Genomic DNA, 27,198 nt, shown 5'->3' on the forward strand with positions numbered 1-27,198 from the left:
TGGAAGAGACCTTCAAGACCAATTCCAACAGCTAACCTGGCACCACCATAATCACCCCTAAACCATATCCCCAAAAATTATATATTCAAACTTAGGTACCTGGCATATTTTTGAGAGTGTGTAAATCATTAAACTGCTTACTCTGAGTTAATCTGAAAAGACAAAAGAAAAAAAATTGTTTTCAACATGGGCTAAAATGTAGGTAATGCTTTTGTTTTAAAAGTTTCATAAAATGTTCTTATTTTATCACTCTAGCAGGAAACTGAGGCTTTTGGTTTAATGAAGCATTTCTTTGAAGTCATGCTGAGTGACTGTGCTGCACATCTGCCTGTCTGCATGGGGCAGGCCATTTCAACTTCCTTTTCTGAGGGAGCACCAAGACAGCTACAAATTCACCAGAACTTCATCAAGTGAAGATGAAAGCAAGGTGGCTTTTCTCTCTTTTGTTTGCTCTCAGTGCCCAGTGTCACAGGTAAGAGTGTCAGGGGGACACCTTGACTCAGTTTATGATGGCGGGTGGTGAGGGGCAGGCTGGGATTAGTGGGTCTCACTAGGCTGAGCTGTAGCTACTGGCAATGATTTTCTATTTCCTGACAACTTTCTAATAACCCTAGTTATAATGTGCAGCTAGTAAGGAGTAAATGCCTTGTGCTGAGCAGATTACTTAATTCAATATGCCTAACCTGCTGGAATAATCACTGGGATGAGCTCACTTGAAGTAGAGGATTGTGTGCTCCTCTCAAATGGGCCAAAAGGAAAGCTGCTTTCAATGGGACAATAAAAAATACCTCTCTGTCTCTGTCTTACATACCTGTGTATGCAGAGAGAGGAAGAATTGAAACGCTTCAAGGTAAGAGTAAATTGTACAGGTGAAACCCCTTAAACAGATTCTTCCCGTCCTCTTCTCCACCTAGCCCCATGTGCTGACATCTAGAGAAACAAGTTTGTCATTCAAGTAAAACACTCAGAAAAGCTGACTAAGGGGGGCTGTACCTTTGTCAGAGGGAATTTAAACCAAAAGCAATCTGAGGAAAACCAAGAAAAAGTATGATGTTCACAAACCCCCACCCTCTCAAAATTCTGACCATGATAAATGCAGGAATACTTATTACCAGCTAGGAAAAACAATTTTGTAGGATACACAATTTTCAAGTTAAGAAGGGAAAAACTGGATGTATTTGAATGGCAGTGAAGGATGCGTCTCACAATCTGGCATAGGCTGATCTTTTTTGCACTGAGGCAAACTGGTTCTCAAAATAAAAATAATTCATACATGTGTTCATAGAAAATAGAAAATCTAAAATGCAAAGAAAGGAATAGAAGCCTCAAAACATACACATGTAAGAAAGAAATAGCATTTACAGAAAAATAGGAATTGGAGGGGTTTTTTCCTCTCAGATGAAATCCTCACTGAAGTCATTCAAAGGTGAAAGTGGAGGCCTCTATGCCCTTTGTGGAGATCAGACACCTAAATGTCTGGGAGTTACTCTAAGAAATTTCAACTGGAGCACAGGTATGCACTACTGGACACTATTTGATTTTGAAAAATAAAGTTGACATAAAATGAGATTGCTTATATTGAGATGCTAGCAAAAAGTTAAGAACACTTTTGCACAAAATGTTTTCAGTTAAAATAATCCACTGCACTAGGCTACTAAGATATAACGCAAATTAAAATGTTGTTTCTACATATATAATTTTTTCAACTTAATATAAATTACTCAAGTGGTTCTTCATAGGCATTCTTTATATGATCCTTAGACCTAAAGCAGCATCAGCATGAATATGAGAGACAAAATGCTGCGTGTCTTTTGCTTGATAGTCTGATTGCAAGATTCCTGCTTGCTTCTCCCTTAACTTTTACCGTTGCAAAACTTGTGGTGAAATCAGAGAGCATTTCCTATAATAAGCTCCTTGCACTGACAAAAATAGTTTTAGTAATTTTTCTCACAGCACAAGGCTGTGAGACTTGTCATTCAGGCTTATTTTTATTTAACCTCTAACATCATCACATCATTTAGAATAAAAGATGAGCAGAACATGTGCAGCAATGAAACAGCAGAGATTAATGTTGGCCATGGCCATTGAGTAGCTCTGTTCTCCACACATCTAGTCTCCAAGTGTCCATGTCACCCTTCAGTGTACAGGTAATAAATCAGAGCCAGCTCTGTGAGGATGTATCACTCTGCCCTTGTGCTTTCTCTACATCAAGCCAGAGCTGAGGGTGCACAGTCCCTGCCTGGCTCCTTCCTGGCTGAGCTGGAGGAGTGTGGGGCACACTGTAGCCCCATTGAGAATGCCTGAGCCCTGGCAGGGCCCACCCCCTCGTTCAGGTGCCCCAGAGCCATGTACCACACAGCAGAGCAAATGTCAAAGCAAGGGAATTAGTACCCAGCTTTTTCAAGGAAAGAAGGTGAGCAGTGGGCACTTGCAGCTGGCAGGACTGCAGGGCAAATTCCCAAAGCAAATATACAGGGATGTTAACACAGGGAGGATGATAAAATGGAATGTAAATGGGGGGCAACAACTCTTTTTTTTTCTTTTTTTGTGGACCTGCACATTCTTTTGGAAAAGAACGGGTGTACAGGGGACTTTTTGTGTACGGCTCTATGGAAGTGATTGATTACTTTTCTCACTGGAACAATGCCCTCCATAAATTCTTCATCTCCTTGAGTTTGTCAGTGCCCTGCATTCAGGGGTTTGGGGACTGCCAGACTCTTACTCATAGGAGGGAGAAAGGGATATAAATCAATTCTACTACAACAGCAGCTAAACCAAATGGTACAGCTCCTGCTGAATGCCCCTTCATTTCATCAATCCATTATTCCTTTATATGGCGCACTAAGGACTGCCACCTGCTTTATGAAATTAACAGAGGAAGAAAACACACACACCAGAGCAGCTCACTTTGACACTGAGACAGACACTGGTTTAGGACATGCAGGAGCTGTTTAATAACACAGAGAATTGCTTTCTCTGCTGAAGCCACAAAGGCAGTGGGCAGGGGGATGGTGCAGGGAATTAGCCAGTGGGGATAACTCATTTGTTCTTGTAAAAAGAACTGAGGAATAACTGTCCAGCTTCTGCTTTATTTATATTACTTGAAAGATTTTCATTTTCACAGAGACCCTCAGAGCTCTCATTTCTCTCCAAGAAGTGTGACAGGATCTCCCTGGCTTCTTCCAGACACACATGCATTTGATCTCCCAGTTTTCTCTCTGCAGTCTGTACTGGTGGAGATTTGCTGGAAGTTGTAGGGTCTTCATAGTTGTCTATGGCTAAAGCACCAAATCAAAGATGGATTAGGAAAAGCTTTGTTTAAACATTACTTGCGCTGAAATTGATCCTGTTTTTTTTTTTTAAGGTCAGACTGCAGTTGTTATTACCCAGACAGAAGTGGTCCATGCTCTGCCAGGTACTGACATCACCCTGGTATGCGTGTTCCCAAAATTGCACAGTACCCACATCATACAGACACAGTGGTCCAAGACTGACAGCAGCCCCTCTACCAAAATACCTGTATATCACCCCACCTATGGCACCCATTACTTCAAGTTTTCTGAGGCTCCTTACAACTTTTCAGTGTCCTTCAGCACAAGGATGTGCTGCAGTGGGGACAACACAGGGTCTTTGTGTTCCACCAATCCAAATGCCATGTCTGAATGCAATTGGTGGGTGCTGCACCTGGAAAATATTACCGTGTCCCTTACTGGGCAGTACAAATGCACTTTTGCTACTTACCCATATGGGACAAAGGCCGCAAAAATTTAACTTACCGTCAAGGCAGAAGGTAAGTGATTGCAAATGAGATTTTGCTGTTTCCTAATGAGGTGGGGGAGAATATCAGGATAGATGAACACTTCTTGGTTGGTGATGGTGACTTGTTTGGGATTCACAGTAGTGCCACTGAATGTTGCTTTTACAGTTTCCTATTTACCAGGCACTCTTTAGTTCTTTTATCCAACTCATTATTAGGAAACCTTAATTGTTTGGTAGAATAAAAAGTTTGATAGTAAAGTAAAAAAAGGTGGTCAGGTGGGCAGTTTCTGCATTTTCATTTTGGAGAAACATTGTGGAGGAGACTGGATGAGCAGCTCAGTATATGGTGGGACTAAGGATGTTGGATCTTCAAATCATGTGCTGCTGCTGCTGTGGGTGTGCATCACTGGGCATCAGAAAGAGAAAACACCCTTGTCTGATTGAGGCTGAGGGCTGGCATCGGCAGAACATGCTGACTATTCGCTCCATGGAAGGATGAGTGCCCCTACTGACACCTTGTGAAGGCTGACCTAGAACAGAGGATAGACAGAGTTAAAGAATAAAGTAGGTATTTATTAAAAGGCCTCAACAAGGTGCCAAGATACTCCTTGGGCAGTATAATACCCAAACAGGGCTACAGCCAAGATGAACCCAAAATGGTCACAAAATGGACGACCAGTCACAAGGCCTCACATTTTTGTAAGTTTTGGTCCATTTGCATATTCAAGTTAATTGTCCAATTATAGTTTTAGGTTATGAAGTCCCATCCTTCTTGTTTTTCTCTCTTCGGCCCGCATTGTTTATGCTCTTGGGCCTGAAACTAATATTGATTGTCCTTGGTCCCAAGCTAGAAAAGGAATTGTTTTGTCTACCTACTCTGTGAAGAGAGTTTACCAAGCCTTAATATGAAGTTCAGAACTACACACTAAAGCAGCACAGAATCTGAAAAATATAAAAGTTAAAACTTAAGGCATCACCACCACCAAAAAGACACTGGAGCAAAGTGGGGAATTGCATAGGAGAATCACAGGAATGGGGATTTGGCTGCTTCTGTCAGGCAAAAGGAAGCTGGGAAGCAGTATGACTGCTCTCGGTAAGTAAGCCTCTGGAGAGAGCCTGAACTCCAAGAAGGATATTTAAATTATCCTGGTAAAGTAACAAATTTATTTAAATCAGATGAGAATGGATTTGACAACAAATTAAAAAACAGTGGCAACTGTCAGTGTAGCAACTTTGGGAACAGCTATTTAGTGTCAGCAGTGAGGGCAAAAGCCCAAACTGCTGTGAAAATGGAACCTGGCATGAGTGTTGAGCAAGTCTGTTGTTGTGCACATGGGGAACTGGATTTGATGACCTCAGAATCCTCTTTCTGACACAGGTTTCTGCTAACAACTCAAGAAGGATTAAAGTAAACAGCAAATCTGGCACTGCTTCAGTTCAGATCTGCAAGGCCAGTGCCCTCACTCTGCATGGGCCCAAGGCTGTAGACACAGCAGACATTCAAGAGTTAGGATCAGGGTGGGTGCAGGTCATTTTAGGGGCATTTTGGTGTTCTCCCACTCTCCTTTTACCTACATCACAAGGCCAGACTGGTAGTCCCCACGCTGGACCGTGTTACTCCTGTAGCAAGAGGAGGTCCTGTGTAACACTCATACTCAGGGACATTTAACACTGATGGTACCTGCATGGCAGTGACTCCAAGAATTTTGGTGCTGTTATCCTGGAGACATATCTGGAGCAACCCTGTGGCACCTGCCTGCCCTGATGAACACGCAGAGGCAAAGAGCCAGTACCTCTGCCCAGCTCACAGAGGATGGGTATGTTTAAACAGTACATGCTGAATAATTGTGCCAAAGCTGAAGCTGCCACTCTGCCTGCTGTATGGGGGTGTGTTGTGGTAGGCTACCCTTTTGGAATTTCCTTGTGCTCCACAGGACAGAGGGATCAAAGGGAGTGCAGGGAGGTACAAACCGTGCTGGTAGCCCTGTGAAACCCTCCCATGCTTCTTCTGTTCTTCATGCAAAGTTTCTGTCATTCTAGTACAGCAATTGAGCTAATCAGGCATCGCTTTTCTTCTCCTGCCCTTGGCTGATACAGACAGGTTCAATACTGTTATTGCTGTCTACAGTTTGGGCAGCCCTTGTTCATATCAGCATCACCGTGGCTTTTTTCAGTAACTACAAGATGTAGCAAGCTGTACTACTGATGATTGCTTGCTAGAAAGAACTAAAAAATTGAGTTTGCCACCTTTTGCAGGTTTGTGTTTTAAGGTTAGCAGATCTTTTGCAATAAACCACTCTGACTCAAAAGAAGGCAAAAAACCTTAATCTAGCCTATGAGCGAATGGGATGGATAAAGGTGACAGTGTAGATGAAGTACAGTTTTCATTTCCATCAAAGAGAAGTGAATCCAGATGCACTCAACTTGTAAAAAGCTTGCAGAGCAGCAGGCCTTTATACGACAGACAGACACAGAGGACTTTAGCCAACAGGCTATTAATGGAGATGGGAGTCAGAGATAGGAGGGGGAAGCAAATAGCTGGGACATGTGACTGTGAGAGTAGGCAGAAGCTTTTTCCAGACTGAACTCTGGGATTGATAGTGGGGCCCTGGAAAATGTTAAAGATAGACTCTGAAAATGTTAGGCTTTGTGTTTTGCCAGATGATTGCACCTGCGTAAGCAGTATGATAAATTATAAAATTGTTAGATGTGATGATTTTTTAGTAATTAAATATAATTATTGTATAATCATAAGAAGAATCATGAGAAACTATGTTAGAAATTTAAAAGTGGGCCACGAGGAGCCATGCTTGGCTGAAATCTATGTATACAATAGAACAATGTAAGTTTAATAATTAACATGAAAGTTATATAACAATAGAATATAAAAATATGTTCATCCCGAATGCATATTGGAGTCCGATTTAGGTTGAATGCCCCAGAGCTCTTCAATAAAAAGCACCTACTGACACCCAGAGCTCTTCTTGACACCCAGAGCTCTTCAATAAAAAGCACCTACATATAATTGCTCTTATGATTATGTGTTTCTGAACGCTAACATTTTGGCGACCCAGATGGGACCCTGTGAGTGCTGCTGAGTGAGTTCACAACTTGATCATGCTCCAAGCTGGCACCGAGGGATTCTCGGGGGGCTCATCGGCTGCGACCCGCCTCTGCTGCTCACAATGTCCTCGGGAGAGAGGTAAGGTGCTTTTACTTTGGTTTGGTTGCCTGCCAATAAGATGCAGCAAAAGCTACGCTTGGTTGGGCTTAGGAATTCCTGGTGGTATCGCCTAGGCACCGTTCCGTAAGCATTACAGGTATGGCATTTGTGGTGTATTTGGATGGAGAAACTTAAAGGAATTTTGGGCAGCAATGCCTCTATTCCGCAAACTTCTCCTTTGGGGTTCTTATTAGCACATTGGAAACAGGGTAATTTTGGGGGAGAATTATGTAAAGCTAAGTTGATTGATTATTGTAATACATGGTGGCCAGAATACGTCTTGGAGAATGGCAAAAAATGGCCAAAATACAAGACTCTGCAATATAACACTATTTCGCAGTTAATGTCGTTTTGTAAACAAGAAGGAAAATGGGATGAGGTGCCGTATGTTGATTTGCTTTTCTATTTATGGGGAAAGCCAGAATGGCAGGATGAATGTGGATTAATGGTGGTTAGAGCATCTGCAAGTGGTAAGTGTGGGGTTTGTGAGAAACGTTGTCTAGAACACTTAGCGTTGAAAGAAGGTCTGAGTAGGGAAAATTATACAGATATTGATTTACAGGTAGCTCCAATAAGACCAAGAGGACCTAGCCCTATCTCACCTACTTCACCTGTCCCTATCCCACCGTCTGCCCCTACCTCACCTAATCCTGAACCTGTCTCGTCTAATACACCCTTCTCTCTTTATCCTCCTCTCCCACCGTCACCTGATCCCTCTTCCTTGGAAGATGAGCAAAACCTAACTATGATAGAAAGGAGGGGGAGGGATGCAAGTGAAAAAGATAGCAATAGTAATGAATCAGCAACACCTGTATCCCACAGAACTCGAAGTCGGTCAAAGCTTGCCCCGGTCATGGGCAGACAAAAGCGAACTGTGATTGCCCCCTTGTGACAAGGTGTAGGAGTGGAAGGCCCAGTGTTTGTAAAAGTGCCTTTTTCTCCTGCAGATTTAGTGATTTGGAAACAATCAGCCGGAACTTATAGAGAAAATCTTGATAAGGTGGCACGAGTAGTAAAAATGGTTATAAAAACTCAGAATCCTGACTGGGATGACATACAAGTAATTTTAGATACTTTGATGGATTCTACTGAGAAAGAGATGGTACTTAAGGCAGCCAAAGAAAGGGCAAGGGAGGATATCAGAAATGGGCTCGTAACAGGAAATTTAGATGAAAATTTCCCAATTGAGGATCCAAAATGGGACCCTAATTTATCTTGGGATATGAGGAGACTACGGAAATACCAGGAGTGGATCCAAATAGGAGTTCAGAATGCTGTGCCCAAAACTGTGAATTGGTCTAAATTAAAGAAGGTCCGACAGGAAAAGAAAGAATCTCCCACAGCGTTTTTGGAGAGGCTTAAGGAGCTAGCAAGGAAATATACAGATCTCCAAATAGACACAGAACAAGCAAAGGTTCAGCTTGCTCTCATATTCTTGGGCCAGTCACAGGACGATATCAGGAGGAAATTGCAAAAATGAGAAGGGGAGGAATTAAGGAATTTGGATAAACTACTTGAGGTAGCCTGGAAGGTATATAATAATCGCGAAAGAGAAGCTAGTAAAAGGCAGCAGCAAAATCTTTTGGCAGTAATACAAGGAAAAGGGAACCCAAATTTCAGGGGACGTGGCAGGGGTAGCCGTGGTAGAAGACCAGTTATGCAAGGGTTAAGCCTAAATCAATGTGTGTATTGCAAACAGGAGGGACATTGGAAAAGGGAATGCCCAAACAACAACCGGTTTCACCAGGGCAATCAGTTCCAGCAGGAAAATGTTGCCAAGGCGATGGTGTTACGCGAATATAACAGCTGACTGGACGTGGAACCTGTAAAACAGGTCCAAGAACCTGTCATAAATATACAGTTAGGGCATAAGGAGGTCAAATTTCTAATAGATACAGGAGGTACTTACTCTGTACAAATTGGGGACAAGGAAACAACAATAGTCGGCGCTACAGGGAAAGAGGAAAAATGGCCATTCTTGCAACCCCTAGATTTGTGTTTTGGGAACAAGGTTTTAACACACAAGTTCCTATATGTACCTGAGTGTCCAATTCCACTTTTAGGGAGAGATTTGCTAGCGAAACTTGATGCAGTAATAACCTTTGAAAATGGAGACCTTATAATGAAAATACCTGAATCAAAGACGGGACAGATATTAATGATCAAAGAAAAACCTGTTCCCTCTATCCCTAGGGAGGTAGAAGATGCAGTGATTCCCTCTGTCTGGGAAACGGATATACCAGGGAAATCTGAATTGGCACAATAGTGCATGTGGTGTTAAAAGAAGGGGCGAGGGCTATACAAGTCAAACAGTATCCCATAAAACCAGAAGCACGGCAAGGAATAGTAAAGGTTATTGAGAAATTCTTGAAATACCGAATTTTAGAAGAATGTGAATCAGAATTTAATACACCAATATTTCCAGTAAAGAAACCAAATGGTGAATACCGATTAGTGCAGGATTTGAGAGCAATAAATAAAAGAACAAAGGACATTTTTCCAGTGGTAACAAATCCCTACACATTGCTGACATCCGTAAAAGAGATATATAAATGGTTTACTGTAATTGATTTAAAAGATGCCTTTTTCTGCATACCCCTTGTCAAAGAAAGTAGGAAACTGTTTGCCTTTGAGTGGGAAAACGCAGGGAACAGAAGGAAGACACAGCTCACCTGGACACGACTTCCACAAGGTTACAAGAACTCGCCAACCAACTGGCAAAGGAGCTGGAGATTTGGACCGAAAATGGGCAAGTACCAAGACACCAATACCTGTTGTTGCAGTATGTTGATGATATACTAATAGCTACAGAAGAAAAAGCAACCTGTATAAAGGTAACCATTGAGATTTTAAATTCACTGGGAATGGGAGTTATAAAGTATCCAGAGGAAAGGCACAAATTGCCCAACAGACTGTGATCTACCTGGGATGTGAAATTTCACAAGGGCAACGAAAACTAGGTACTAACCATATCCAAGCTATTTGTGCTATTCCAGAGCCCCAGAATTTACATGAGCTGCGAGTCTTCCTCGGGATGGCAGGATGGTGTCGCCTGTGGATCATGGACTATGGACTGATTGCGAAGCCCCTGTATGAAGCTCAGAAGATGCAGCCATTCATCTGGTGCAAGCCACAGAAAGAAGCCTTCCTAAAATTAAAGGGAGCACTGACAACTGCTCCAGCATTAGGGTTACCTGATCTGTCTAAAGATTTTCAGCTGTTTGTACATGAAAGGCTGCGCCTAGCACGAGGAGTCCTGACCCAACGTCTGGGAAGCTGGAAAAGGCCGGTGGGCTACTTTTCCAAAAAACTTGACAACATAAGTGCCGGGTAGCCTTCATGTCTGCGGACAGTTGCAGCCACTGTGATGCTGATACAAGAAGCCAGGAAGCTTACTATGGGAAGGCACATAGATGTCTATGTACCATACATGGTAACCACTGTCTTAGAACAGAAGGGAGGCCATTGGCTATCTCCAAGCAGGATGATAAAATTCCAGGTAGTCCTGACTGAGCAGGATGATGTCACATTAAAAACAGCTAACCTTTTGAATCCAGCTTTGTTCCTAGGTACCACAATTGAAGAAGGCCCATTACAGCATGACTGTGTAGAGGTAATAGAGTACACCTATTCAGCAAGAGAAGACCTGAAAGACGTCCCACTAGAGCAGCCAGAGTGGGAGCTATTTACAGATGGGAGCAGCTTCATGGAAAACGGAACCAGATATGCTGGATATGCGGTAACCACAGTCAGTACAGTAGTGGAGGCAAAAGCATTACCACCAAATACATCTGCCCAGAAGGCAGAACTGGTTGCTTTAACCAGGGCGCTAGAATTAAGTGAAGGGAAAAAGGTAAATATATGGACTGACTCAAAATATGCTTTTGGAGTGGTGCATGTAAACGGAGCACTGTGGAAAGAAAGAGGACTATTGTCTTCTCAAGGTACCCACATTGAACATCACGTTGCAGTCCTGCAATTGATAAAAGCAGTAAAAAAACCTGAACAAGTGGCAATTATACACTGTAAAGCACACCAATCAGGAAACTCCAAAATCTGTGAGGGAAATCGAAAGGCAGACTGGGCATCCCGACAGGTTGCTTGAGAGGTGCAAATAATAATGGCATTGATACCTTTAAAGCTTAATGTATCCCAATTCAATTTGCCTCCAAAACCAAAATATTCAGTAGAAGATGAGAGACTGGCACGTTTGCTAAATGCACAAAAGAATTCAGAGGGATGGTATGTGACTGCACAAGGACAGATAGTGGTACCCCCCTTGATAATGAGAGAAGTTCTACAAATTAAACTTAACAAATGTCATTGGGGTGCAGAGGCATTGGTAAAATTGCTAAAGCAGAGTTTAATTTCAGTACGGATGTTAACAATGGCAAAATCAGTAATGTCAAAATGTGATATCTGCTTGAAAAACAACCCAGTGCTAGGCAACAGGCACAGCTAGGAAGAATTTGGATAGGAATAGAACCAGGAGACTATTGGCAGATAGATTTTGTTGTCGCGGTGAGGGAAACTTGGACGCTCAATATGAGTGTTTAGCAAGCTTCGTTTATTGAAGAGAGCATCAGACTTTTATGCACAACAAGTAATAAGCTCATACATATTCTGCAAGCTAAGCAATCTATTGGCTATACTACAATATCAGCTCTTCCTCATACCTTAGGGGTTACATCTTTCTTTTCTCATGTCTCTCTCACTACTTGTTATTGTACCACAGCTATGCTCAAGGGCACAGTGTTTTGCAGGTGCAGGGACCCAGATTAGCTGCATCCTCCCAATTCTTGGTCCAGAACATGGCCCCTGTCACATAGCCGTTCTTCCACAATTCCCCTGTTTTCTTTTTGCACAAGCAATGTTTGATTAAATGCAGCAGATATCATCCTTTGCACCATATTTTGTAAGCATATGCAAGGCAAAACTAATACTACTAACAAAGCTATAATGCTTACTATAATGCCAGCCTTAACAATAGAGCGTAGCCATGATCCCAGGCCTAAAGATTTGAGCCATCCATCAATACCAAAGCCCAATTCTACCTGTAGGTTGCCAGTTAACCTCCGCAACTCAGAGAACTGGGAGTGGATGGACTGCGAATGGTCAGAAAGGTTCATGCAACACATGCCTTCAAATTCTTCACAACCATGGCCTTGTGCAAGCAAAAGAAAATCAATTGCAGCTCTATTTTGAAGTGTTGCATGGTGAATAGAATCAACATCAAGCAAAAGACTAGAAAGCGCCATAGAAGTGGCATTGGTTGGCTTCTCAAGCCAGCATCCCAACTTATTTAGGGTGGCATGGGTGCCTGCTGCTGCCACCCCTGGAGCCAGAAAAGATGCCGCAATTATGGCCCCTGGGGACCAAAATTTTACATCATCTTTGCAGTCAGCAGTAAATGCATGGGCCATTCTTTTACTTCGATGATGGCGGCGGCTCATGTTTAGTATCATGGAAGTGTTTGAAGATCAATCATAATAGTGAGTTTTTGAGGCTGAATATGTTGGTGTGTGATTTTCCACCCTAGGTATTTCCAAGGGCTCGTTTCCTGCACCTTTTCTGTAGCAATCACTAGGCCTTGCTATTGGAGCTGTTGAGCCAATTGTTGTTTTTGCTCTGGAGAGAACAGTGATGATTGAGCAAAAAGAATGTCATCCATATAATGGTAAATTATAACTTCGGGCCACGCCTTTCGAATTGGCTGCAAGGCTGCATCAACATACAGTTGACAAAGAGTGGGCGAGCAACGCATGCCCTGTGGGTGTACCGTCCACTCATATCTCTGGGCAGGCCCTTCTCGATTCAACGCAGGCAGGGTAAAAACAAAGCGCTGCTTATCTGCCTCATGCAAGGTGATGGTGAAGAAACAGTCTTTTAGATCAATAATGAGGAGGGACCGTCCTTCAGGAAGCATTGCAGGATTAGGCAGTCCGGGCTGCAGGGCTCCCATACTATGCATCTGATCATTCACGGCACATAGATCATGCAGGAGCCGATATTTGCCAGATTTCTTTTTGATCACAAAAATAGGAGTATTCCAAGGACTAACAGATAACCGGAGATGTCCTTACTCAAACTGCTCATGTACCAGCTTGTGTGCCTGAATGAGACTTTCCCCTTTTAAAGGCCATTGCTCAACCCACACCGGGTCCTCTGTTTTCCATTGGAATGGGATAGGGAAAGTCCATGCAATGGCCATCCCTATAAAGGGAGATCTGTGGTAAGGACCATTCCCAACTGTGCCAACATATTGCGGCCCAGCAAGACGTGGACACCCTCAGGGAGCAGTATTACAGAAACTGTACAGGTGACAGTCTTTCCCTTTATAATAATTTTCAGCAGAGGGGATTTCCGTGCAAGCGTTGAGTCCTCCTACTCCTGCGACTGTGGCATTTTCCGCATGGGTGGGCCACTGGGGTGGCCATTTCTGCGTCCCTATGATGCTGACATCTGCACCAGTGTCTAGGAGCGCAACCAGGGTGATGGTTTGACCCTGATACTGGACGTCAAAATGTTTTTTAGGACAATGCTTTAAGTCCACTGTTAACAATGCCATTGTTCCTGTGGAACCAAAACTACCTTCACCACGTTGCTGCTTGCCAAGTGGTACAGTCCCTCCAGTTAATTGAGGCAAGGGGATTAATTGAGCAATTCGCGATCCGGCCGGAATAAACAATGGTGGGAATAGTGTTTGTGCCATTATTTGTATTTCACCTGTAGAATCAGCATCAATTAGTCCAACAAGAATAGTAAATCCCAACATGCTGGCAGATGTCCAATCAACAAAGCTCCCACAGTTTGTCCGCTGGCTGTAGCTGGGCCCTTAATCCCCATTGGGATACGCTGCAGTTTTCAGTCTATTAAGTTGCAGTCTATTGAGGTTGCCAGGTCCAAACTGAGGCTTCCACTGGTTGCGGGGCAGAAGGAGGAGGTGCTTGTGCTGGGAAGGCGCTTGGGCTCTGGGCCGCCACTTGTGTCGGAGCGGGGCGACCCCTCCCGCTGGGCTTCCCATTTCCTGAGACATGCCGGCAGGCTGACTCATTGTGTGCATCAGACTTGCAGCACTGGCACCACACAGCTCCCATTGTACAATCCCATCGCATATGGCCAGCAGTTCTGCAGCAGAAGCATCGGAATCGTGATGGTCCTTTTCTTTGAAGCCGATTTACCGACGCTTGCAAGGGGGCAAGGGCAGCCAACACCTGACTGCGTTGCCTGCGCCTGCTCCCTGAAACTACTTCCCAAATCTCTTACTGCTTCCACTAACATAGCCTGCAGCCCCACCGGCACCTGAGCCATTCATTCTAAAGCCTCCTCAACAGTCCCGGTACCAGGGAGTGTGACAAGTATACCCCTAGTGGTGGGATTGCAATTTTGTAGGGCACATTGCTTTAGTAGTGCTCCGTGCATATATTCGGGGACCCCTGCTGTCTGAATAGCATTCACCACTCTGTCAATAAACAACCAAAATGGCTCTTCTCTTCCTTGTTTAATTCCCATGTATGAGGGAATACCCCCTGGGAATTTCACCCTATCGAGCGCCATCCGGGATAATCTCATAGCCTCCCTCAGCTTCTCAGGCCCGATTAGTGCTTGCGCCTCCGTCCTTAGGTATGCCCCTATCCCCATAAGTTCCTCTAAAGTAACTCCATATAGCGGATCTCCTGGCTGTCTCAGGGTAGCCACAGACTCTTGGCACGCAGCCTGCCAGTGAGCATTAAACAACAACTGTTGATGCTGGGTAAGCACTAGCCTCATGAGGTTTTTAATATCCGATGACAACAGTATGTTCCCTCCCCACAAATAATTGAGCATCTGACGAGTTGGTTCTCTGTGGATACCACATTCACTTACAGTGGCACGGAGCTGTGCCAGCCATTTCCAATCTAAGGTAGTGACAGTTGCTTGCAAGCCTCCAGCAGGATTTGGTGCGTAAACCACCGGACAAGCCACCTCAAGCAAGGCATCAGCAGCCGCTCGGTCGCCTGCAACTATTGCCTCTCCTGTAATCTCTCGCCATGCCTTACGCCTTTCATTAGCAATTTGCACCACCTCGGGGTCAAGCATTTCCTTTTTCTTTCCCTGCCGTCCTCTCCAGCTGGAGGTGGGGGGCCAATACCTCGCTGCCAGTGGAGGTGCAGAAGGAGCGGCTCGGGCGGTTGCTGCAGAGGCCGTCCCCCCCGGCTGATACACCGTGGTAGTTGCTGGGGACAGAGGATAAGAGGACGTAGATGCTGAGGCCCCACTATTCTCACTAGGAACAGGCATTCCCAATCGGGCAGAGACTGCCTGAGCAGCCTTCTGCTCTGCCTGGTACTGTTTTAGTGCATTAGCAACTGTCCACCAAGTTTTAGACAACTTTTTTGGAGTTTTACACTCATCTAACACAGCTTCCCACAACTTATCCCCAAACCTACACCACTCTAACTCCTCAAAGACCTGATTGGGATCTGCAAACACTTTTTGCAACTCCATATGCAAGCAATCCCGGGAGTTCTTTTCCCAGGTTGATACCCTGTAATCCCCGCTTTTGTGAAAAGCATTTAAAAAGGCCATACCCTGCTTGTCCCTCCATTACCTTCTAATTTAGTCATCAGCGCTGTTGCAGCCCTTGCAAGACATCGGCGGCGCTTAGTCGGCCGAGACCCTTCTCTAAGGTCGCTCGGGGATACAAAGCCCGCTCTTTCGCCTGCCGAGACCCTTCTCTAAGGTCGCTCGGGGACGCAGAGCCCGCTCTTTTGCCTCCTGTGCTGTGTCGGGACTGACACGGAATACTGCACCGAACCGTGGCTCGCAGGTTCAAGCCCTCTGTAGGGTCCCCGTTCGGGGGCCATTTGTTGTGGTGAGGGAAACTTGGATGCTCAATATGAGTGTTTAGCAAGCTTCATTTATTGAAGAGAGCATCAGACTTTTATGCACAACAAGTAATAAGCTCATACATATTCTGCAAGCTAAGCAATCTATTGGCTATACTACAATATCAGCTCTTCCTCATACCCTAGGGGTTACATCTTTCTTTTCTCATGTCTCTCTCACTACTTGTTATTGTACCACAGCTATGCTCAAGGGCACAGTGTTTTGCAGGTGCAGGGACCCAGATTAGCTACATCCTCCTGATTCCTGGTCCAGAACATGGCCCCTGTCACATAGCCATTCTTCCACAAATTCCCACTCTTCTTATGATACAATGCTGTTAAGTGTTATGAGAAGCTGTTAATGTGATCTGCAGTGTCCATTTCACTAATACATTTATGTTTGCTTTCCAGCTTACCCTGAGATCTTCATTAGCTTGGAGGAGAGCTCAGCCAGCACCTCACAGAAGGTGAGCAATTTTGGACAAAGAGTGATGCCTGTGACTGCCACCATGCCACCCGAGCAAGGCCAGGCAAGCTGAGCTGAATCAGGCATAGGAGGCATCCACCAAACTGACTGAGCTCACAGGGCAGCAGGCAAGGCATTGAGTTAACACGAGGTGCTCACGCCCTTTCCTCTGAGCTATTGCCACCCCCACAGCAGTGAGCACAAACCGGGGACTTCTAAGGACTTCTCTATGGTGTGGGCCTCTGTTTCAGTTTTGGTAATGGCAAAACCTAAAAGCCTACTGAATTGCACTGGCCATGCTTGGGATAAAACATATTTATGGCTCATATGACTGACTAGTAAGCCTCTCTGGCTATTAGCTATGGTGCTTTGCTTCCTGTTCCATCCCTCCAAGTTAAACCTTTTGATTGGCAAGTATCTCAAATCAAGAAGGTTTTCCTTGGAAACAGAGCTCATGGGCAAGCAGAACCTTGTACTAACCATAACCACCCACTTCACACAATTCATGTATCAGTTGGTTCTGAAAACTGGTATAATTTTCCTGGTAACATATTTCTGGGTGTGGTGTTGGACATTGTAGGCTTTTGTCTGCACTGTCCTGTTGAACAAAGCAAGGGGTGCCTGCTATCACAAGACTGGGCAATAGAAACTCCCCCAAGAGCCTCTGTCTGTTCTTCACCTCCAAACAAACACTGACTTCTTTGCTTCTCTTTTATGCCTTTTTTTGCAGGGCTTATATCTAGTGAGGATATCAAAATTCTATTTATTCATAGGAAGAATTGAAAAAATATTATGACCTAAAAGTGCCTGAAAAATAAGGGAATAATGAAGAGGAAAATAGGAGAAAGCCATTACACTACAAGCTCAGGTGCTGTTTACCATGGGAGGGAAAGAGTTTCAGCTGGATAGTTTCAGTCTTTGTACTGAATGATTGACTTCTGCCGGCTTCACTACATCAAGCTTGTTTCCAACTTAATGTGGGAACCACTTGCTTTGAATGAGGGAGCAAGAGAGGTTTGTGCTGCATGAGTAACACATGCTCTTTTCTTCTGTTGAAAACAAGGGCACTCTTATAACAGTGTTTAGTACTTAACAGTGTAATAACCTGCTAAATAAATATACTCCAGAATCTCCAGGCAGCATGAGGATGAGACCTCTCACCCTGCTAGTGCCCAAGCCTTCATCTAGCCTTGACTTTGAAGTCCTGCCCATCTATTGTTTGCTGAGAAATTAACCAGAGCACAAACACAGATCTTTGGAACAATTGGCATAGAACCAGGACTACTGCATCTAAAGTATCCAATTCCTTGTGATTTCTGGAAATGTCATGCATATTCTGTCTGCTACAAAGGTATCCATTTTTTTATATTCAACATATCGGGCTAGGCAGTCTTTTTCATGGGAATTGTCTCCTTCTTTATCTGCCAAATGAAGAGAGGATTTTCATGGCAATCAGAAAGTGTCTTATTCTCATCACACACACTGCACCCATTATTAGTTCCAGTGTTTTTCCATGTGAGTGTTTGTCACTGGGAGCAGGAGGGTGGGGGTCACTCTATATCTCTCCAGCCACAGCACAGGACTGGAGGGGGTTGGAGTCCTGACACTCAGGGCAACAGGGCTGTCCCTGGGCTCTCATTCAACAGTGCAATCAGAAAAATAAGGGAAGTGGGCAAGAAACACAATAAAGGGAAAGCAAGTGCTTCCTTCCAGAGCATTGTCCATACAGGCATTTGGAAGCTGGCAGCCAGGAGGGAAATGTCAGAGGCTCACTTAACATACATACATGCGTGTGTGTGTGTGTGTGTGTGTGTGTGTGTGTGTGTGTGTGTGTGTGTGTGTGTGTATTTAACCTAACAACTGCCTTGTGCTGCCCCACAGCCTAATGTGAGCTGTGTCGTGAGGAAGGCATTTCCCAAGCCAAGCCTCCTGTGGTACATGGACAGAGTGAACCTGACAGAGCAGCCTGGAAGTAAAGCAACCTGTCCACAGAGAAACAGCACAGCTACAGGAGTGGTTCCCAGGGAAAGCTATGACTCCTATCCACTTCTGCCCCAGGGAACCTGTAGGTGTCTATGTGTCTGAGGGGGAGAGCACAAAGGAAACAGCTCTCAAAGCTGTTTCCCCCCTCAAAGGAAACATCTAACAAAAGGCTGTGACCAGAGTCCCCTGCCTGGATGGGAACTGTGGTTTGGCATGACCACACCATTCTTGCCAAATCTTTGACAGTGTCTCAGCAAAGAAACCTGCGGCTATATGATCCTGCTTTCCAGTACCAACATTTTGCACAGCTCTGACTTAGAGTTTGGTGTAACAAGAGGGTACTTTCTTTTTTTTTTTCTCTCCCCAAGAAATTTCTGTGGTACAAGAAGACTTGCAAGACAGTGAAGGTTTCTATGAGTTGAGATCAACACTGATGTTCCAAGGGACCCATAAGACACATAAGACATTCTCATGTGTGTGTCTGTTTCCCTTCCTGGGAAATGAAATGAAGATTATTTCATCAAAAGAAATATTTATTTCCTTCGGTATGTTTTTCTTCAGTAGGACACAACTAAAATGTTAAGAACACCAAACACATGTACTCGCTTGTTACTTAAAATACTGAAGAAATGCCAACAATATAAAAGTTTTATTGTACAAGTTTATCATGCAGTTTGAACTCTCTGGCAGGTTTTTTGGCTCAAATATTTGCTCAAGCCTCTGAATGAGCTAAGAAACTTCTCCACAAACAGAAGACACTTGTTTGTTTAGGCAGAATCTTGCTGTACTTTCCATACCCAAAAATACTCTAATATAGCCACATGGCACTAGTGAACTATTATAATTATGTGTTTCTCATGGACCACTCATGGCTCCCTGGGAGATCAAATCCTCAGACTCAGGGTTATGTTATACACCTTCAGTAAAACATGCAAAAGGCTGCGCCTCTGTGGATAGTGGAGAAACTCCCTTATAATCTCTACTGTAAGAATTAGCTACATGATTAGGGAAGTGGGGAGAAATACTGTCCTGTTTTTTTGGTAAAAGCAGGATCCTTGGTGGTACAGTTTTCAGCACCTCTGAGGATGCAGGGTGACTGGTGAAAAGGGCAGACAGATTTCCTTTAGCACTCTCTTGTGCATGTCTCCTCTTACATGCAAATGCATATTTATACCTTTTTTTTTTTTTTTTAAATTATGTGTGCTCCCTGCTACACAGACAATACAGCTGAGCTGCTGACTCCTTAGCAGCATCTAGGGGCACATCACCTATCATGGCAACTATTTCAGCTCAGCTGGGTTCTCTTGTGGCTGTGTATATTCCTATTGATATGTTTTTCCACAAGGTAAGACTGTAGCAAAAGCCACAGCTTACTCCTCTGTAAACACAGCTTCAGAGAAGAGGGAGATAAATCATAAATTTTTCTCAAAAATTACTCATTTCCCCCAATTTGCAGTTTTCTAGAAATGTATTCCTATCGAAGAGCTGTCAGTTAAAGCTGTGTTCTTGCCAGGAGGCTATGCTAATGCTAAGATAGATCCACTCTGTATAAAAATGTTAAAGTACTAAGATGTGATAGAAAGGAAAGAATTACTTTAATTCTCAGCTATCCCTTCTGCGAAGGTGCACAATATGAAACAAGCCCAAACTAAATTTTTAGCCTTTATAACTACTTTTAAGAGCTGCTTTAATCTTTCTCTTTTTTGTCCCGTCACAGACAATAAGTCTAATGAAGCCTCAGCTGAAGTTTTTACTACCATGGTTTCAGATGGTAGGATAAATTAGAGAATAAAATAACTTGGGTTGTGTTTGAGGTCTGTTTAAAGTCCTAAAGCTGTTGTAGCATTTACTACTCTAAATGGGTAGTAAGGAACCCCTTTCTGCAGCTTTGACTTCAGAGAAAATACTACTAACCAATATTCTGGTGATGTAATCTCTTATAATTAAGACCAAGCATAATTAAACTCCAGCCTTGAGAGGCACTTAATGTTATTTCTGATGCTTCAGCTGGCCTTCGAATACAGCTCTTTGAGTACTGAACCAATAAGTAAAAATAACAGCCCTCCTAATGGCTCTACCTTCTGCTTAAGCACAGAGCCAAGTTCCTCAACATTTTTGCCATGTTAAAGAACTGACATAATGTTTCTTAATTTGTGTAAATTTCGTAAATCCTTGCTCTTCCCCTGCAAGTTTGTCTTATTATCAGTTTATTGCAGACAGATAAATGTTCAGTCCACACCTCAGCTGAAGCCCTTTGGAAACATCTCTCCTGGAGCAGTTTGCTTTGCTCTGCTCTGCATGGGAGGCAGCATGTAGTGGGGGGTTACATGAGTTTGTCAGAGAAATGCTGTAAGTAGATGGCAAGAAAAAAAGTATGGGTTTTGTGAAAAACTTTGGCAAGTGTTGCTTGTGGTAGGCCCTGGGGGCTCAGCCAATACCCCACTGGGTACCAGAAAACCATCCCACATACTGGGGGACCCTGAGAGAGGGAGACTTTTTCCTCTGCTGGCCTCTGCAAGGTGAAATCTCAAAGGAAGCCTGGCAGCTTGCATCTGGCCACCACCCTTTTTCGCCTTGTACACTCTGCAGAACCCTCTGGGAACCAGGCACATCTCAAAGACCTTCACTGCTCTGGTTTTTAGGCCTGTTGCATTTTTGGTAAGGAGTCCTTTATGTCAGCCAGCTACTGTGAAATCCCTGTTAGTGCAGGCAAGGGTCAGCTGAAATGCAAATGAAAGAGTAGCAGTCACAGGAGGTACAAGTATTAGCACAAAAAAGCAGCTGGAGAGTGGATGGTCACCTGCCTATGCTAAGATCCAGTCTGCAGTCCCACCCAATGCCCTCCACACATGCCTGACCAGACAAAGGTATTTTCTGACTGCCTTCCCAGATATATTTTTCTAATGAAGTGTGTGAACTTTAATAGATCGCTTCCTTCATGGACATTTTTGGGGGGACATTATCCATCCTCCTGGCCTACTAAGGAAGTACTTCACCTCTCCTGCTGGGAAAAAATAGGAAAGAAAACAGACATCTAGGACATATATGCTGCTTGGGCAAGATGGTGTCTCTGCTGAGCTTGCCTGTGTGGTTAACAGTTTGTAATTAGAAGGAATAATTCCCCCTCCTCTTCTCTGAGGACTCAGTGAGCACTTTTCAGTGCAGAGTGTCCCTGAAATTTCCTCTCAGAGTTGCCTCTGAAGTGTCTCATGGATGAAACTGTGCAGGTGCCACCACCAGGTCATAAATGTTGTTTCAGCATCTGTGCTAATACAGTGCACCTCTTTTTATGGAATAAACCCATGTGATTCATTTCCGGTTTTTAAGTTGAGGTGCCAGGGGCTCCAAAGTTTTTCCCCTTTGTTTCTCCAGGATTTCTCAGCACAGTTACCTCAGGTATTTAATGTTTCTTTCTGGACTACTTGGCTGAGTTGTGCATGGAAAGATTATTTGGAATTTAGGTGTGATACACTTTCTTGCTCCTGAACCTTTCAATTACCCACTTTCCTAAAGCAGAATAAACACCTTTCTTATGTTGAATGTTTGCTTTGATTTGTTATAGACTTCCGTAATTCGACACTTACATCAGCTATCATGACAGCCTCAAGTAAGGGGCAAAATATTACTTATTCAATATACGTAGGATCTCTACTTTACCACTGCCTAAATGTCATGCACACAGAGTCAGAGGTGTGACAGGCAAAGGTCAGTATGTTCTGGTGCTGACAGTACCAATGTGCTGCTGCTTGGGAAGTTGTGAGCTGTGAGGTTAGCCAAGCAGAGATGTGAAAGAAATCTTGCTAAAACTGCCATGTTAGGACAGAACGTTAAATGGCATGCTGAATGTTATATATAATTCTTACATATTCTTATAAAATTGAATAATTTGCCTATAAAACTGTAAATAAATTTGTCTTATTGGGACAGAGAGGTGCATGTGATAGAAAAGTTAAAGCCATCACTTTTCCTTGACCCAACAGCAGGGTATATAACTAACTCTGTTTTACCAGAGCATGGCTATGGATAATTACATAGAACTACCTTCAGCAATTGAGAGGAAAACTCACAAGAGCAGGTGATCTCCTGGGCTGATATGGCTGTGGCCTGTTGTCATGAATGACTTCTGGCAAGGCCCTGGCATAGCTGGGGAGCACCACATTTAAGTGCACAATCCACTCCGCAGCAGTCAAAACAAACTCTGTGTACAGAAGCACAAATAAGCAATGCCAGCAGCCAGCCAGCAGGAAAGGGTCAGCATTGATAACATCAGCTGCCTTGCAAGTGCAAGGAACTTGAGTTGTGCCCCACTGGAGTTGCGAAATGTGCTTTGAGCATTTAGCCTTAACTCCCACGGCAGGATTTCTGCTGCTCAGTCTGCATTTACCCAATAGCTACTGCAAGGTCTTTGATCTAGGTTGTTTTGTAATTTATTAACATTATTTTCTGAAGAATCTATTGACTAAATGTGATACCATGTTAACTGTCTTTAGAGCACAGCTGACATCTGTGGCCTCTCTAGATTTCACAAGTCCAGCAAATTTGACTCCTGCTTCCACAACACAAGGTAATCAATTGAATCAAACTGTCTTCTCTATTGCTTCAACAATGTAGAAGAAAGACACATAAACACAATAACTATCTTACTTGTTTGGAAGCAAGACATTTAATATCCATTGAAGTTCTTTTCCTAGTGCTTTGCACACTAATCACTAACCACTGGTTACACTAACCACTGTCAGTGTAACCAGAGTTCAGGAATAAATATATGAGAAAATACTGTCTTGATTTTATCTTTTTTAATGCTCTCTTTAGAATACATTCATTAATTTTGGCAACTGAACAGACATTGAGTGTTATTAGTGTTTACAAAGAAGTTAATTAGTGTTATTATAGTGTTTATGAAGAATACCTACTGTTTTTAGTTAAATATCATACCTAAATAGAACACTGGAGGAAGATACTAAACACAAGGCTTTGGCCTGCCCCAAAAGAGCTCTTTGGGAGCTGAATCCCTCAACATAAAGCCCAGGGGCTTGCAGAGGCTTAACTGAGATATGCCAAGGCAGGAACACAGATTGCAGCTGAAATGAAAATTTGCTGCTTCTCAAACTGCCTTTCCCATCCCCAAAACAGAGACATTTGCCTGGCTGACAGCAGAACACCAAAGTTGCTTGTTCAAGGGGACTGGAAGCCCTTCCATCTCAACAAAAAATTTGTAACAAAGGCTATAAATATACAATGTGAAGAGAGAGGGTTCTCCTCGCTGAATTATACCTTTTCCCTGGTTGAGGTGGTGCAAGGTCAAACTTGCAATGTAAGAAGGATCTGAGCCATTTTTCTTCTGCAAGTAGCCTGGGAAGCAATTGCCTTTTAACCAGTGGTCCCAACATGTGCCAGTTACAGTATGACAGCCCTGGGTTAGCACTTCTCAGGTCTGGCTCACTGTTGGTCCTCACACTGGTGACAGTGATCAGCTTCTTGAGCAAATCCTCTGGGCTGCAGTCAAGACAGGACACCAAGCTCAAGCCTTCTGTTTTAGTCTACTGGTTTCATTCATTCCTGTTATTTTGCAAGTGAAAATCTAAGAGACAGCTGAAAATGCATATGAGAGAAGAGTGCACATATATAGGCAAGAGGAGGAAGAGGGGGAGCAAAACCAAGACTGCTAAAACTGTAGCCTGGTTTTGCTTAGTTTCCACAACTGCTCCATCACTGAGCCAGAGATGCTCAGGCTTTGAATGATCAGTTAAAGCTGCAGTTCACCTTTGCAGGTTTGTTCAGATGGCTTGATATTTTTCCAAAATGAGACAGTTGTTAAGAAATATGGATTGTTTTTAGTAAATGTGAAATAGTTCTCTTGCGAAAATGAAGGTCAACGTGCTAGCCACCATCTGTCTGTGTTTGAATATCAGATAAATACCTAGCTGAGCTCTAGAAACCTTAGCAATTAAAAAATGCTTAAAGGAAAATGTCAAATAAGTTGGTATTTGGCATCAGACATTACAGGTGTGACTCTTGTACTATAACTTTTTCAAAACTTCCTTTTGCTAGTTCGGAAAACAGTTCTATTTCACTGGAGCCAGTGACATCCTGTCCAAATTCTGATTTATGTATGTTTGTTCATTGCTCTACTGGTTTCAGGTCAAAACCAGCCAGTACACTCAAGCTCCTGAGGTTCACATGAAAATAAGCTGAAATATAAAAATGCTTCAAATGGTTTGTCTAAGTTTATTTACCTATCTCAGTAAAACTCCTCTTGAGCTTCTAGCTTGTGATAAGCTTTCAAACCTGACACAGCTTTGTGTAATGCCTGTCTGAGGGAAGCCAGCATCTCAAGTAGTGGGCTACACCTGTTTGACCTCATTAGTCAGAAAACAGGGAAGAAAGAGGGGGGGAAATGAAAAACAAATCATATGGTTCCCTACAGCAATTTTTACAAGGCTTTGTGCTTTTCAGCAGGAGCGCTAACTTCTACCACAGAGGCAAAAGGCTATACCAGTGCCACAGCATTCAGAAAGGCTTTGACAACAGCACGTGAGTAGACAACACATCTCCTTTGTTTCACAGGACTGCAACAAAGGAGTTATGAAGCCAAAGTGCAAATGTGGCACCAGCTTAGTAAATGTTGGGTTGCAAACCTGCAGTAATCTGGAGTATCTTGTAAAAACCACAGCAGAAGGTCCTCAGGTGCTCAATTTGTGATGCCTTCTCTCAGAGCATTAGTTCTGTGGTGCTTATTTTCAGCTGCTAGTTGAGAGTCACCACATTGCCATGCAAAAATTATTACTAAGCATGGAAAACTTGTGTCTGCGCAGAGGCCAAAGTCATGTGGAGTAACGTGTACCAGATTTTCAATACTTCACAGAAGCAATTTTCCTGTTGAGTTCCACTGAGTTAGAAGATAAAGACTTGGGTTTCCAAGCTGTCAAGGATTTGCAGTGGCAAAAGAGGAATGAAAAAACATTTGAGTATCCTGGTTTCATTAGACATATTTATTTTCATAATATTGCAATTGAGATGGTTGCTAGGCAAATGTAGTGAGTGCTGAAGGTAGTTTATAGATGAAATACATTGCCAGAGAAGCCAAATAAAATCGCAGAGCAGCAGTGAAATAATGAGATAATGTGAAGTAATAAAGGCTGGCTAATAGAACATTGAAAGACAGCCTCATTAAAGATCAATAAATCAATAAAAAAACCCCTAGGGTGAATATTTTTCCACTAGTCTTTCCCTTTAGAAAATCTCTGCTCAGCAGTATAAAGCCCAAAGTGACTTCCTTTTTTAACATCTTGGTTTGCATTTGTGCTTTTGGAACAAGCAGGACCTGTCAATGTGCTTTTGCATTTCCATGGGAGTTGTCTTTTGGCTGAGGCACAAATGTAGCAGCTGCTTTCCATTTTGTGAATGCATTTTTAGTAGCACCCACAACCATGCAGTTATACCACAACCTTGTGACAGCTTCTAATGCTCCACAATTCTGCACAGCTTGCTGGTTGCAATTTTTTCTAAAAGCATGCTGAATTACTCTACTATTTGAGGGGATACTGAGTGTTGCTCCACTCACCCCCATATCCCTGCCACTGCTTCCCTACACCTGTGCCTGCCTGAGCACCAGCTAAGAGATAATGGCCTTGAAGGGTCCTTGGTCCAGCAGCTGTAATTGAGGGCAGTTTCAGAACACACAGGCACCAATGAGTCTGCTGAGGCATACACATGAATCCCTGTGCCCTCCCGGGGCCACTGGGCTCCTACAACAGTGATTACCATTATCATTGTGGTCCTGGGATGCTCTAACATAAGCCATTATGTAAATAAGAATAAATAGTGCTCATCAATGTGATGTATACAGCACAGTCCTATCGGATTTCTAAGTGTATATCCTTTTTTTTTTTGCATATAACTTTGTAAAATGCTATGCATTTTACAAATGTGAGATGTGTCATACCTATTCACATAAAATCAAACACCTAATAAGCAAGTAGAAAAGGAGTGAATTAATATCCAAAAATCTCGGTGAGTTTTTAGAGTGCCCTAGAACTACATCTTTTTAATGCACACATACACACACACACACACACACACACACACACACACACTTGAACTCTCAATTTCAGTCAAAGCCAGCAAGCATCTCACAATAAAGAGATTTTCTTGGTTCTGTCTTGCTAGTCATTTACATAATTTAAAGCTAGGTTTTTGTCTTGGATTTATAAATCAGCAGTTATATCAGAGACTGTCAGGTTCCTCTGTTGTTTCATTTGTTGTGTGCATCAAAGAAAGTCAGAGTCCAAAACAGCCACAGGAGAGCCTAATGAAGTAATCGTGTACAGGTTTGTAAGACAATTGAAAGTCATTATTTCTTTTTATACAAATTTGAATAATTTCACCACTGGATCCCTACATCAGAAGTGCCATGGGAGCTCTGGAAATGCTGTGCCATTGTCTAGATGAGTATTTATTATTTCAGAAGCTGTGAATGTAGAGATGGCTAGAAAAAACAGAAATGTGTCCCTTATGGGGCACTGATCTTAACCATCAGTAGGAAGGGAAAAAACTGTCTATAAACAGATGATAGATGATTTTTGTGGGTCAGACACAAAAATCATCTGTGGTTCTTTAGGTTTCTCATTACCATCAATGAGGTAAAGCTTATCATTCTCCCAAACAGCTCTGCTGCTCAAAGCTGCCTCAATGCTGGCTTGCTGGAACATCTTAACTAATTCTTTCTTTCTTTCTTTCTTTCTTTCTTTCTTTCTTTCTTTCTTTCTTTCTTTCTTTCTTTCTTTCTTTCTTTCTTTCTTTCTTTCTTTCTTTCTTTCTTTCTTTCTTTCTTTCTTTCTTTCTTTCTTTCTTTCTTTCTTTCTTTCTTTCTTCCTTCCTTCCTTCCTTCCTTCCTTCCT

At 43.1% G+C, this 27,198-nt stretch overlaps 1 protein-coding gene across 1 annotated transcript in view; it reads left to right on the forward strand.

The window, feature by feature from the left end:
• The first annotated feature begins 401 nt into the window (after nucleotides 1–401).
• Nucleotides 402–27,198, forward strand: part of CD96 (CD96 molecule) — a 30,224-nt gene continuing 3,427 nt past the window's right edge. The window contains 9 exon segments of the mRNA XM_066568866.1: nucleotides 402–430; nucleotides 432–472; nucleotides 3,365–3,790; nucleotides 16,261–16,316; nucleotides 18,197–18,287; nucleotides 18,667–18,843; nucleotides 20,016–20,069; nucleotides 21,861–21,905; nucleotides 22,791–22,862. Coding sequence (XP_066424963.1) covers nucleotides 417–430; nucleotides 432–472; nucleotides 3,365–3,790; nucleotides 16,261–16,316; nucleotides 18,197–18,287; nucleotides 18,667–18,843; nucleotides 20,016–20,069; nucleotides 21,861–21,905; nucleotides 22,791–22,862 — 976 coding nt within the window. The 5' untranslated portion in view covers nucleotides 402–416.

Source organism: Molothrus aeneus, chromosome 2 (genome assembly GCF_037042795.1).
Source record: "Molothrus aeneus isolate 106 chromosome 2, BPBGC_Maene_1.0, whole genome shotgun sequence".
NCBI lineage: Eukaryota > Metazoa > Chordata > Aves > Passeriformes > Icteridae > Molothrus > Molothrus aeneus.